Genomic DNA, 13,588 nt, shown 5'->3' on the forward strand with positions numbered 1-13,588 from the left:
CTGCAGTGAAGGAGAGTCCGCATGTTTTGGTTGCTGGCCGTGTCAGTGGCACTGTATTGTCCTCAAAGCGGGCAAAAAAGTTATTTAGTCTGCCTGGGAGCAAGACATCCTGGTCCGTGACGGGGCTTGTTTTCTTTTTGTAATCCGTGATTGACTGTAGACCCTGCCACATACCTCTTGTGTCTGAGCCATTGAATTGAGATTCTACTTTGTCTCTATACTGACCCTTAGCTTGTTTGATTGCCTTGCGGAGGGAATAGCTACACTGTTTGTATTCGGTCATGTTTCCGGTCACCTTGCCCTGATTAAAAGCAGTGGTTCGCGCTTTCAGTTTCACGCGAATGCTGCCATCAATCCACGGTTTCTGGTTTGGGAATGTTTTAATCGTTGCTATGGGAATGACATCTTCAACGCACATTCTAATGAACTCGCTCACCGAATCAGTGTATTCGTCAATGTTGTTGTTTGAAGCAATACGAAACATATCCCAGTCCACGTGATGGAAGCAGTCTTGGAGTGTGGAATCAGATTGGTCGGACCAGCGTTGAACAGACCTCAGCGCGGGAGCTTCTTGTTTTAGTTTCTGTCTGTAGGCAGGGATCAACAAAATGGAGTCGTGGTAAGCTTTTCCGAAAGGAGAGCGGGGCAGGGCCTTATATGCGTTGCGGAAGTTAGAATAACAATGATCCAAGGTTTTTCCAGCCCTGGTTGCGCAATCGATATGCTGATACAATTTAGGGAGTCTTTTTTTCAGATTAGCCTTGTTAAAATCCCCAGCTACAATGAATGCAGCCTCAGGATATATGGATTCCAGTTTGCAAAGAGTCAAATAAAGTTTGTTCAGAGCCATCGTTGTGTCTGCTTGGGGGGGAATATATACGGCTGTGATTATAATCGAAGAGAATTCCCTTGGTAGATAATGCGGTCGACATTTGATTGTGAGGAATTCTAAATCAGGTGAACAGAAGGACTTGAGTTCCTGTATGTTGTTGTGACCACTCCGCGTCTCGTTATCCATGAAGCATACGCCCCCGCCCCTCTTCTTACCAGAAAGATGTTTGTTTCTGTCGGCACGATGCGTGGAGAAACCAGCTGGCTGCACCGACTCTGATAGCGTCTCTCCAGTGAGCCATGTTTCCGTGAAGCAAAGAACGTTACAGTCTCTGATGTCCCTCTGGAATGCTACCCTTGCTCGGATTTCATCAACCTTGTTGTCAAGAGACTGGACATTGGCGAGTAGAATGCTAGGGAGTGGCGCGCGATGTGCCCGTCTCCGGAGCCTGACCAGAGGACCGCTTCGTTTCCCCCTTTTACGAAGTCGTTTTTTTTGGGTCGCCGGCTGGGATCCATTCCGTTGTCCTGGGTGAAAGGCAGAACACAGGATCCGCTTCGCAAAAGTCATATTCTTGGTCGTACTGATGGTGAGTTGACGCTGCTCTTATATTCAGTAGTTCTTCTCGACTGTATGTAATGAAACCTAAGATGACCTGGGGTACCAATGTAAGATATAACACAGAAAAAAAAAACTGCATAGTTTCCTAGGAACGCGAAGCGAGGCGGCCATCTCTGTCGGCGCCGGTGCAGCACTTACAGCATTCAAAGTAAGCACTAAACACGTATAGAATATTAATCTCAATAACTTGGACTGGGATCATTGTTCAGGGAACAAGTTGCCTGTAGGCACAAATCTAGGATCACTTCCCAATAAAATGTGTTAGTGGAATGAGTTTCCCTGGGGATAGAAGGCGTAATTTATGAAGTCAGTGAAGGTGTTGTAGGTTTAATGCCTGTCCGTCCTCCATGTCCTTCCATCACATTGTCCATTGCACTGTACACATTTTGCAGTTTCCTAAAGTAAATCCATTTTAATCTAAGCTCCAATATGTTTTCATCACTTATTCAAGTTGTTTTCATTTGATTTTCAACACTGATATAATTAATAAAGGCTGAGTAGGCAACCAAAAAAGTAATATTGCTCTCCCTGAATAATTGAAATAGCAAAAGGCTAAGGGATAGATTAAGTCATTTTTATGGACTGAGTTATTGAGATGATTACAAATACTGCAGACTGTGTTGACACTTTGCAGTATTGCTTTGCTTTCACCCCGCCCCCCACCCCACCCCCCAAATAAAGTGTCATGGATGTAGCACACTCAGGGAATCAGTGCACAAGCCTAGATGCCCGAAGGGCCTCACAGGCTGACACCCCATGAGACATAATTCTGGTTATTACCACTGAGTCACTTACAAACTACCATGCCTGTGTGAGGGGCCTGACTTAAGGTGGACCAGCTTGACAACAGATGAAGAAGATTAGGAACATATTAATTTAGAGCATTCAATTATTTTCAAGTTTCACCAAAATTATACTGTACAAGAGAAATACATGCAATGTACCAAATAAAGAAAACCACTTAACAACATCCTAATAAACCTGGGTATGACAGTGAAAGAAGTGCAGCTATTGATGGTAATACAGCTGCTGCTCGTGTAATTATATTGATGTTAATGGCTGTGCTGGCTGCTGTAAACATGCAAACCATGTTATCTATTATAAATATTGTAACATGAGAAAATGTATATGGGGCTATCAGTGTCACAGGTCACAGGGGAATCAGACATGCTGTTGAGGGTCCCTGAACTTCCTTTCGGTGTGAATTCAGTTCTGTCGGTTTAGCCTATATGCACAAAACGAACACAGCTGACTCTCCTGATACCCAGTAATGTCATTGCTGTTTACCAATCCACAAATGTTTAATGAATAATACACATTAAGAAATGACAAATTGTCGTCGTGATGAATGATTTAGCATCCGGGAGCCTCGAGTTTCATCTTTGAGCGTGAGGCTCCTTCCACCTTCACTTTGAGAGGCGATTAAGCTGCGAGAGTGCGATTCCTCCCCTCCTCTCCGTGATGGGGTGAATCTGATCAGCGCAGACCACGCGCGCTATATAAACCGGGCGCGCGCCACGGACGGATTACAACAAAAAGCGACAGCTCCGTGGCCCTGAAATCACTCGCAACACACCACCGCTGCTCCTAAACCAAATGCAACACAACACACACGGCGAAATGCAGACCATTAAGAAGGCAATCTCTTGGAAACTTTTTATACTTTCTTACTTATTCGTGGAGGGTTCGTGCCAAGACTTTGGTGGTGGTCAGACTCAATTTATTTGCACGTCGGTGCCCAAGGATATGGACATATGCGCCGCTACCTTACAAAACAGTATGCCTGGAGAGGATTTGAAGACCACTGTGATGCAGCTCCGGGAGACCGTCCTACAGCAGAAGGAGACCATTATGAACCAAAAAGAGACTATCAGAGAACTGACTTCCAAGTTAACTCGCTGTGAGGGCCAGAGTGCGCCCGAGCCCGGACCTGGGGGAAGGAGAAAAGAGACGGGGACCAAAAATACTATGGGGGATGTATCAAGGGGTCCCTCGGACACTTTGGCGCAACTATCGCAGACTTTACAGTCTCTAAAACAGAGATTAGAAAATCTCGAGGTATGTGGAGAACCCTAATCTTAACGAAATAATAGCCTTTATACATTTCACCAATCATTTGGGGTGAAAAACGACATGTTTACAATATGGCCTGAATCACGTTGCACTGTCTTGTCCAACTCGCACTGCCGCCCTCGTACTTTGTTTATCACATTTACTTCCAGGGGTGAACAGCCCTCCACCATGTAGGTTAATACTCTGCACTAATCGTGAAACTTAACAAGTCATGCTGAGAACAGACACCTTGCCGGAGACGAATTTAGTTGCTTGATGTAGGCTACCATGTTGCTAACTCCACAGGGCAATGAACCTTAAATAAATTAATCTGGCATTAGCTTTACGATGTCCCTCAGCATATGGGTTGTAATGTTTCTCAGTATTTTTAAAACTTTTTTAAATTTTTAACTAATCATTATTTCATTCCACAGCAATTCAGTCGGAACAACAACTCGGTCCAGGCGAACAGTCTGAAAGACCTGCTACAGAGTAAAATCGACGATTTGGAGAAGCAGGTGTTATCCCGCGTGAACAGTATAGAAGATGACAAGCCTGGGCTGCGGAACGAGACGGAGCAGCGCGGTAGAGTGGAGTCGACTCTCACATCACTGCACCAGAGAATCACCGACCTCGAGAAAGGTGCGAGCTCAAAAACGCGCCAAATACTTGGCCAGCATAGTTTAACTAATTAGTATCGCCGTTTAAAAAACAAAAACGAGCTATTCTGAAAGACATTTCAAATCCAACTGAAGTGGTGTTTATTACTAATGAATAGATCCATGTCAATATACGAAATCAATTGGTAATATGGCTGGTGTCCATTGCATGGCCGGGGGGGATGGGATCCGGCGAATAGCTGCATTGCTTTGCATATCCAATTCCACAAAGATGTGTGGCTTAAGGTGATTTACTGTTTAAGGCATCCGTAAACAAAAAGGATGGTGCAACCTTCTGTATTCAGCACTTTTCCCGTCATTCATGCAGATCAAAATTGTTAAATTCTATTGTAACAGCCGTCTCCACTTGCACCACTAGTGGTTTGAGCAGAGCAAAGTTCGCCAGGACCCTATGGCATAACGCTCCAGCTCCTTATAGCGGGCAACAAACACTGTTGTAAAGTTCCGCCGAGGAGGGTGAGGAGAGACCAGGACCGATATTCCAACCCCTTTGCTCATGTGATGCCTATCATGCCGCAGAAAAAAACGTGGAACCACAAGAAACAGGATTTTGTTGTATAACTACATTGATCAGTCAACCTTCAGCAGCAATCCGTTGCAACTCTCCCCTGCACATTAGGTGATGCTCAGCGACATATTTGACAACCTTCAAAAAAGTAAAACTCAAATCCTCACATTCATCTTGACCTGACTCACAGTTGGTTGTTAAAGACAGGACAAATGTTCCACCATTGATGTCCAACAAATTGGTGTCACTCACATAGCCGATATAAAAGGCTCTAACTTCTATGCCGTGCTTGACTTGGTGTGAAATATGTTTCTGTACTAATTTTGGGTACTGGTACTGTTTATATTTAGGTTCAGGAGATCCACAATATGTCTTAGCTATTCTATAAGAGGAACAGGAGCTCAAGCAGTAGAACATTTGAGGTGCCAGTACTCAGTACCGGTGAGCTCCTGCCCAAGTCAAGGACTGCATCTATAGGCCTAGGCTAGCCCACAATAATTATTGTGACAGGTGACATCTTTAACCTTGTCCTCTGTTTTGTTTACAGGTCAGAAAGAAAACAGGCCGCTGGATAAATTCCAGTTGACATTCCCGTTGAGGACCAACTACATGTATGCCAAAGTGAAGAAGAGTCTCCCTGAGATGTATGCATTCACTGTCTGCATGTGGCTCAAATCTAATGCATCCCCAGGGGTGGGCACGCCGTTCTCCTACGCAGTGCCAGGGCAGGCCAACGAGCTGGTGCTGATTGAGTGGGGGAATAATCCTATGGAGATACTCATCAATGACAAGGTATACTCACATGTTATTTCACATGATGCATATATCACCAACAGTATACAAAATATTATTTGAAAGCAGAGTATTGCATCAAAATTATTCTTAATATATGAACATGCTGATTGTAGCATGAATGCCTGCACTGCAAAATACAAAGAAATATCATTTTTGAATTAGACCACACTGCCTATAAAGCCTCAAGGTTTTTAATAAGTATGCAAGGTTATTTATTTTAGTTTGCTGCAGTGATAAAAAATGTAAAAAACTCCACCCATGTATATACTAAAGAAAATACTGAAATCCATTCCAGGTAGCTAAATTACCATTCATTATCAACGACGGGAAGTGGCATCACATCTGTGTCACATGGACAACTCGAGATGGAGTATGGGAGGCTTTCCAAGATGGAGTCATGAGGGGCAGTGGAGAAAACCTTGCTCCATACCATCCAATCAAACCACAAGGTGTTCTGATATTGGGACAAGAACAGGTATGTCCATTACAATTTTAATGGTCCGTTTTTAATCAATAAACTTTGGTACCTTAGGTCATAATATCAAAAGGGACTTGGCCAATAGCATAAACATAGCATCAGTCAGACCTTGAGAGAGGAACAGGCTTATGTATCAATTAAAAACCTGAGCCTCTGACTCTCAGGTTCCATAATAAGATGGAGGAATTATCCCGTTTAGGCATGAATTTGGATCAATTATCAAATAAAATCAATACAATAATATTTGTCACATGCTTCGTAAACAACAGGTGTAGACTAACAGTGAAATGCTTACCTCCAGGCCCTTCCAATCAATGCAGAGAGAAAAAAGAGAAATAATAGAAAAATAGACAAATAATAACACGAGGAATAAATACACAATGAGTAACGATAATTTGGCTATATACACGGGGTACCAGTACTGAGTCGATGTGCAGGGGTACGAGGTCATTGAGGGAGATACAGTGCGTTCGGAAAATATTCAGACCCCTTCTGCTTTTTCCATATTTTGTTACATTACAGCCTTATTATAAAATGGATTAAGAAAAAAACTTTCCTCATCTACACACAGTACCCCATAATGACAAAGTAAAAACAGATTTTTAGAAATTTTAGAAAATGTATTTTTTTTAAAACAGAAAGATACATTTACATAAGTATTCAGACCCTTTATGCAGTACTTCAGCACATCTGGCAGCAATTACATGCTTTAGTATTCTTGGGTATGATGCTACAATCGTGGCACACCTACATTTTGGGAGTTTCTCACATCCTTCTTTCCTGACTAGTCTCCCAGTCCATGCCACTGAAAAACATCCCCACAGCCATGAAGCATGGTTCTGCCACCACCATGCTTCACCATAGGGATGGTGCCAGGTTTCCTCCAGACATGATGCTTGGCATTCAGGCCAAAGAGTTAAACCTTGGTTTCATCAGACCAGAGAATCTTGTTTCTTATGGTCTGAGATTCCTTTAGGTGCCTTTTGGCAAACTCCAAGCGGGCTGTCATGTGCCTTTTACTGAGGAGTGGCTTCCGTCTGGCCAGTCTACCATAAAGGCCTGATTGGTGGAGTGCTACAGAGATGGCTGTCCTTCTGGAAGGTTCTCCCATCTCCACAGAGGATGTATGCGTGACCATTGGGTTCTTGGTCACCTCCCTAACCAAGGCCCATGTCCCACGTTTTCTCAGTTTGGCCAGGTGTCCAGCTCTAGGAAGAGTCTTGGTGATTCCAAACTTATTCCATTTAAGAATGATGGAGGCCACTGTGTTCTTGGGGACCTTCAATGCTGCAGAAATGTTTTGGTACCCTTCCCCAGATCTGTGCTTCGACACAAACCTCGGAGCTCTACAGACAATTCCTTCAAACTTTCTGTTTTATATTTTAATACATTGGCAAACATTTCTAAAAACTTGTTTTTGCTTTGTCATTATAGGTCATTGTGTGTAGATTGACAGAAAAATCTATAATTTAATCAATTTTAGAACAAGGCTATAACGTAACAAAATATGGATAAAGTCAAGGGGTCTGAATGCTTTTCGAATTCATTGTACGTACATATACAGTAGGTAGGGATAAAGTGACCAGGCAACAAGATGGATAATAAACAGTAGCAGCAGCGTATGTGGTGAGTCCAAAGAGTTACTGCAAAAAGGGTCAATGCAGGTAGTTAAATAGTGAACCAATAGCTCCCCGGACTAACTATTTAGTGAACCAATAGCTCCCCAGACTAACTATTTAGTGAACCAATAGCTCCCCGGACTAACTATTTAGTGAACCAATAACTATTTAGTGAACCAATAGCTCCCCGGACTAACTATTTAGTGAACCAATAGCTCCCCAGACTAACTATTTAGTGAACCAATAGCTCCCCGGATTAACTATTTAGTGAACCAATAGCTCCCCTGAACCAATTTAACTATTTAGTGAACCAATAGCTCCCGGACTAACTATTTAGTGAACCAATAGCTCCCCTATTTAGGATTAACTATTTAGTGAACCAATAGCTCCCGGATTAACTATTTAGTGAACCAATAGCTCCCTATTTAGTGAACCAATAGGACTAACTATTTAGTGAACCAATAGCTCCCGGACTAACTATTTAGTGAACCAATAGCTCCTATTTAGTGAACCAATAGGATTAACTATTTAGTGAACCAATAGCTCCCCGGACTAACTATTTAGTGAACCAATAGCTCCCCGGACTAACTATTTAGTGAACCAATAGCTCCCCGGATTAACTATTTAGTGAACCAATAGCTCCCCGGACTAACTATTTAGTGAACCAATAGCTCCCCGGACTAACTATTTAGTGAACCAATAGCTCCCCGGATTAACTATTTAGTGAACCAATAGCTCCCCGGATTAACTATTTAGTGAACCAATAGCTCCCCGGATTAACTATTTAGTGAACCAATAGCTCCCCGGACTAACTATTTAGTGAACCAATAGCTCCCCAGACCAATAACTAACTATTTAGCCAATAGCTCCCGGACTCTATTTAGTGAACCAATAGCTTAACCAATAGCTTCCCAGACTAACTATTTAGTGAACCAATGCTCCCCGGTTAACTATTTAGTGAACCAATAGCTCCCCGGATTAACTATTTAGTGAACCATAGCTCCCGGATTAACTATTTAGCCAATAGCCCCCGGATTAACTATTTAGTGAACAATGCTCCCCGGACTAACTATTTAGTGAACCAATAGAGACTAACTATTTAGTGAACCAATAGTCTATGTGGTGGCTGGAGTCTTTGACAATTTTTAGGGCCTTTCTCTGACACAGCCTGGTATAGAGGTCCTGGATGGCAGGGAGCTCAGCCCCAGTGATGTACTGGGCCTGGTATAGAGGTCCGGATAACTATTCTTTGTAGCGCCTTGTGGTCAGATGCCAAGCAGTTGCCATACCGGTGATGCAGCCAGTCAAGATGCTCTCAGTGGTGCAGCTGTATAACTTTTTGAGGAACTGAGGGCCCATGCAAATCTTTTCAACCTCTTGTTGTGCCCTCTTCTGTGTGTGGACCATGATAATTCCTTAGTGGTGTGGACACCGAGGAACTTGAAGCTCTCAAGCTGATCCACTACAGCCCTGTTTATGTGGATGGAGGCATGCTCAGCCCTCCGTTTCCTGTACCCACAATCAGCTCCTTTGTCTTGCTGATGTTGAGAGAGAGGTTGTTGTCCTGGCACCGCATTGCCCCTAAGGTGCAATGTTGAGAGTCAGAGTGGTGGATCTCTTGTTCCCTACCCTTACCACCTGGGGGCAGCCCGTCAGGAAGTCCAGGATCCAGTTGCATAGAGAGGTGTTTAGTCCCAGGGTCCTTAGCTTAGTGATGAGCTTGGAAGGCACTTTGGTGTTGAACGCTGAGCTGTAGTCAATGAACAGCATTCTCACATAGGTGTTATTTTTGTCCAGACGGGAAAGGGCAGTGTGGAGTGCAATAAGATTGCATAATCTGTGGATCTGTTGGGGAGGTATGTGAATTAGAGTGGGTCCAGAGTGTCTGGGATGATGGTGTTGATGTGAGTCATGACCAGCCTTTCAAAGCATTTCATGGCTACAGATGTGAGTGCTACGTGGCGATAGTCATTTAGACAGACTACTTTCACATTCTTGGGCACAGGCACTATGGTGGGCTGCTTGAAACATGTAGGTATGACAGACTGGGTCAGGGAGGGGTTGAACATGTCAGTGAAGACACTTGCCAGCTGGTCCACGAATGCTCTGAGTACACGCCCTGGTAATTTGTCTGGCCCAGCTGCCTTTTGAATGTTAACCTGTTTAAAGGTCTTACCCACATCGGCTACGGAGAGCTTGAACACACAGTCGTCTGGAGCAGCACGTGCTCTCATGCATGGTTCAGTGTTACAAGGCTTGAAGCAAGCATAGAAGGTATTTAGCTCGTCTTGTAGGCTCGCATTACTGGACAGCTCGCGGCTGGGTTTCCCTTTGTAATCCGTGATAGTTTGCAATCCCTGCCACATCTGACGAGCGTCAGAGCCGGTGCTTTGCCTGTTTGATGGTTCGTCGGAGGGCGTAGCGGGATTTCTTATGTGTCCGGAATAGTGTTCTGTTCCCAAAAAGTGGCAGCTCTAGCCACTGGGAGTGTGAGAAATTATCATTTTTACTCATGAAACCAACATAGTCTCGGGGCAATTCGTATTATTCTGTCGGTAAATCTGTGACACTCCATTTAGTATGATATATTACATTATGTACGTTACATTATGAATGGAATAGAGATCGTACAATATCATGCGAATTATAGGATGTATATTGTACGTCTTACCCTGCCGTACAATAGCATATGAACTGAATGAAGTATTTTATACTACACTTTGGGGGACGTATAGTATTATACGTCTTTCTCTGGGACCAGGTTGCTTATTGCGCCATAACAACAAAGGAGAATTATGGGGAGAATTTATGTTGGTGGTTAGGGGAACTAACAACAAAGGTTAGGATAACTTTTGTAAAAGGTTAGGAGAACTAAAATTACACTGGTTAGTGGAATTTACATAGCAGGTTAGGTGAAATTGGTTAAGTTTCAAAAAAGAGTTAGGGGAAGAGTAAGTTAAAATGCTACAGTTGTCCCCAACGTGACGTGATCACACAACCTTTGGATTGCTAGACAGTTGCAGATTACTCCCATCCATCCTCACCAACCAATCTCCCTTTCTAGCTAAAGTAACTACACCATTACTAGGTATCATATGTCTTGGAGGTGCTCAGAAATGCGTAAAGAATGAGGCAAGGCTGACGAAAAAGGGCAACCCCAATTCTGATTTATCAACTCACACTGCAATGGCAAAATGAAAAGCCATTTGCATGGTAACGTGATTCATTAGTCAAAACAGTAATCTGGATAAATGAAAAAGTCTACTAATTTGATATATGAGCTATCGTTGGTTTCTTCTAACAAGCCACATGGATGGACGCATAGATAAATGATTTAATGCACAAATTAACTCCAAAGGTTAACTTGAAATATTGTTTTCCTTTGTGTTAGCACAATATCCATCTTCATGAATTCAATATAATTTCCCACAGGATACGCTTGGAGGGGGCTTTGATGCTACACAAGCTTTTGTTGGAGACCTGGCGAATTTTCATATCTGGGACCGGAAGTTGTCTATTGGAGAGATATACAACCTGGCAACTTGCAGCAGCAAAGCGCAGATAGGCAACGTGTTTTCGTGGTTGGAGAGCAGCATTGATATTTACGGAGGAGCCTCCAAGTGGACATTTGAGGCTTGTCGTCAACTGAACTGAACTGCAGGGAAAAGTGAAAAGCCAATGAGAAATGCGTGTGGTAAAGCCTCTGTTGATAATACGTCTGATTTGATAGATAAAGAAGCATTTATTTCAGTAAATGACATCTGGATTTGTTATAGATATTGAATTCTTTATGTGTGGACACTTACTAGATTTCTACCTGTCAAAAATAAGAATCTGACCTTGTTCATCTTGGATATTTCAGTTGGATAGTTTTGGCATCTGGTTGGATGCTTCAAAGCGCTTTGTTCAACTGGCCGGTTTGTTATCTCATGGTCTTCAGAGCAATTGACACATACAGGCCAGCATATCACCACAACGCAGTGCAGACGCAGACAGCACTCCCCGACAAAGGACCACTTAGAACGTCCACCATCAATAGAATTGGTGACCATGTAGTTGTCCCCAACGAGGAAATCAGGGAGGGGACTGGGGATCTGTCTCCGTCCGTTAGTACATTAGTGCGTTCGTACATTAGTCACGCGTGACATCTCAGACAGCGCTGGCCTGGTTGTGACAAAACTTGAATGATGCGTCTTGCATTAGATTTCTGGCATTTACAAAATTACACTGATTGGCCAGATCAGAAATGTTTCAAATGCAAACTTTGAAAGGTCACGCCCATTATCCCGTTTGACCTAAAGTCATGAAATTCGGTACATATGTCCCTCTCCTCAAAAGAAACAAATTTGCCTCAGGGACCAATAAGCTTCACCATTCTGGATTTCCATTATTTAAAATTTTGTGAAAAACACTGAAAAGCTACTCTTCTGGCACCAAATGAACGATCTGCATGAAACTTGATATGTGGCATCTGACAATATTTTCCAGACTAATACCTAAAACAACATGGCCACTATTGACCAATAAATATTCACTTGGGCATGGTCTGGCAAACATTAGTCAAGGATATTTGTATTGTAACAAATGCTGTCAAGACTTAACATATGACTCAGAGTGATGAGTCTAGCTAACCCACAAGATATCTCAGACACCACTGGCCCGATTTTGGGTAAATGTTGCCTCTTGCCATAGAGATCCAACATTCACAAAATTACACTGATTGGTCCAAGGGGGGATGCTATAGTCATCAACTGTATGTACGTTAGTCACACACGATATCTCAGACACCACTGGCCCGATTTTAACGAAACTTGGGTGAATGATGCGTCTTGCCATAGAAATCAGTCATTTGCAAAATTATACTGATTGGCCCAAGGGCGGTGCTGGATAATTTGTGGGGGACAACATGCTTACTGTTGCCTTGTTTTTATTGGACTGGGGACACGCATTTCAACCAATCATGCGATTTTGTTTATATTCCCACTGCCTGGGATTTTCACTGTGAACGACGGGTAGACTTGAAAAGGAATGTATACTTAAACGGTTATGAAACAGGCACAGCTTTCTGCTCTATCGCTATCGTTTCTCTATCACCACCTGCTTGACGCAATTTTGTGTAAAGAATGACATCTTTTTTGCCAACATACAAGCCTGGGTGCCTTGGGATGTTGAAATAACTCAGCACATTCATTATGATTTGCAAAGTATTTTGTGTCGTATTTATTTTCCTGTAGACCTACAACGAGATTTATTTCCAAAAGAGATGTTTATTGTCATAACACATTGCGTTGGATAATGAGATGATTATTGTACTTAAAAGCAATTCATTGAGGTGTTTGTACTTTAATGGGAATGTTATCTGTACAGTAACAGCATGACTTAACTAATTGCTGCAGCAGCATCAACAAAATCTGCTTTTACTATCCTCCTTTTGGGTTGAGATTTTATACTGTATTGTTATATGCTCAAAGCATGGCAACACTGAAATATGAAAAAGTTCTAATTTTTTAAATAAAATTGTGATACCTGAATCTACCCCTGTGTGAGTGTGACATTACTGTCAAAGAGTAACCCATGCATGTCACAGGCCTACATATGTTTTTGAAAGCATATGAGAGTCCTCTTACATTTCTCTATAGTCTCAATTAACATTGTGAAACCTATTGTCAAGAATCAATGGCAGGTTCAGAGACCTCTGTACACCACTCCCTTTCATTTCCTCATACTAGATATGCACAGACTGAGAGGCATTGAGAGACCTGGGTTTCAGTATGTGGCATCAGTGGATGAACCGGGTCGGTGGTGTAACAGAACCCTAACAGAAGCCTAAAAGTTGAACCCTAAACGTGGCCAGGACCCGGAGAGGATAGAGAAGGTCAACACTAGCTGCCTCCTCCTTTAAAGAAAAGCTAGTCCTCATTACCACTGGATAAATCTCCCGGCCACCGCGACCCAGACAACATCTCAAGGTGCATTCCATTGCCACCAAGGTGAAGGGCTACC

General features: G+C 42.9%; 1 protein-coding gene across 1 annotated transcript; it reads left to right on the forward strand.

Moving 5' to 3' along the window:
• The first annotated feature begins 2,980 nt into the window (after positions 1-2,980).
• Positions 2,981-13,120, forward strand: LOC135555419 (neuronal pentraxin-1-like). Its single transcript, XM_064987830.1, has 5 exons — positions 2,981-3,511; positions 3,940-4,147; positions 5,241-5,485; positions 5,784-5,963; positions 11,018-13,120. Exons 1-5 carry the CDS (start codon positions 3,050-3,052, stop codon positions 11,237-11,239), a joined length of 1,317 nt encoding a protein of 438 aa, XP_064843902.1. The 5' UTR covers positions 2,981-3,049; the 3' UTR covers positions 11,240-13,120.
• Positions 13,121-13,588: the final 468 nt, after the last annotated feature.

Source organism: Oncorhynchus masou, chromosome 15, assembly GCF_036934945.1.
Source record: "Oncorhynchus masou masou isolate Uvic2021 chromosome 15, UVic_Omas_1.1, whole genome shotgun sequence".
NCBI lineage: Eukaryota > Metazoa > Chordata > Actinopteri > Salmoniformes > Salmonidae > Oncorhynchus > Oncorhynchus masou.

Bases quoted from the DNA above. Each gene is read 5' to 3' on its own strand.
- LOC135555419 (XM_064987830.1), top strand. From the start codon at position 3,050: ATGCAACACAACACACACGGCGAAATGCAGACCATTAAGAAGGCAATC. The intron at 3,512-3,939 runs GTATGTGGAGAA...TTCATTCCACAG, and splicing joins AGAGATTAGAAAATCTCGAG to CAATTCAGTCGGAACAACAA. The intron at 5,964-11,017 runs GTATGTCCATTA...AATTTCCCACAG, and splicing joins TGATATTGGGACAAGAACAG to GATACGCTTGGAGGGGGCTT.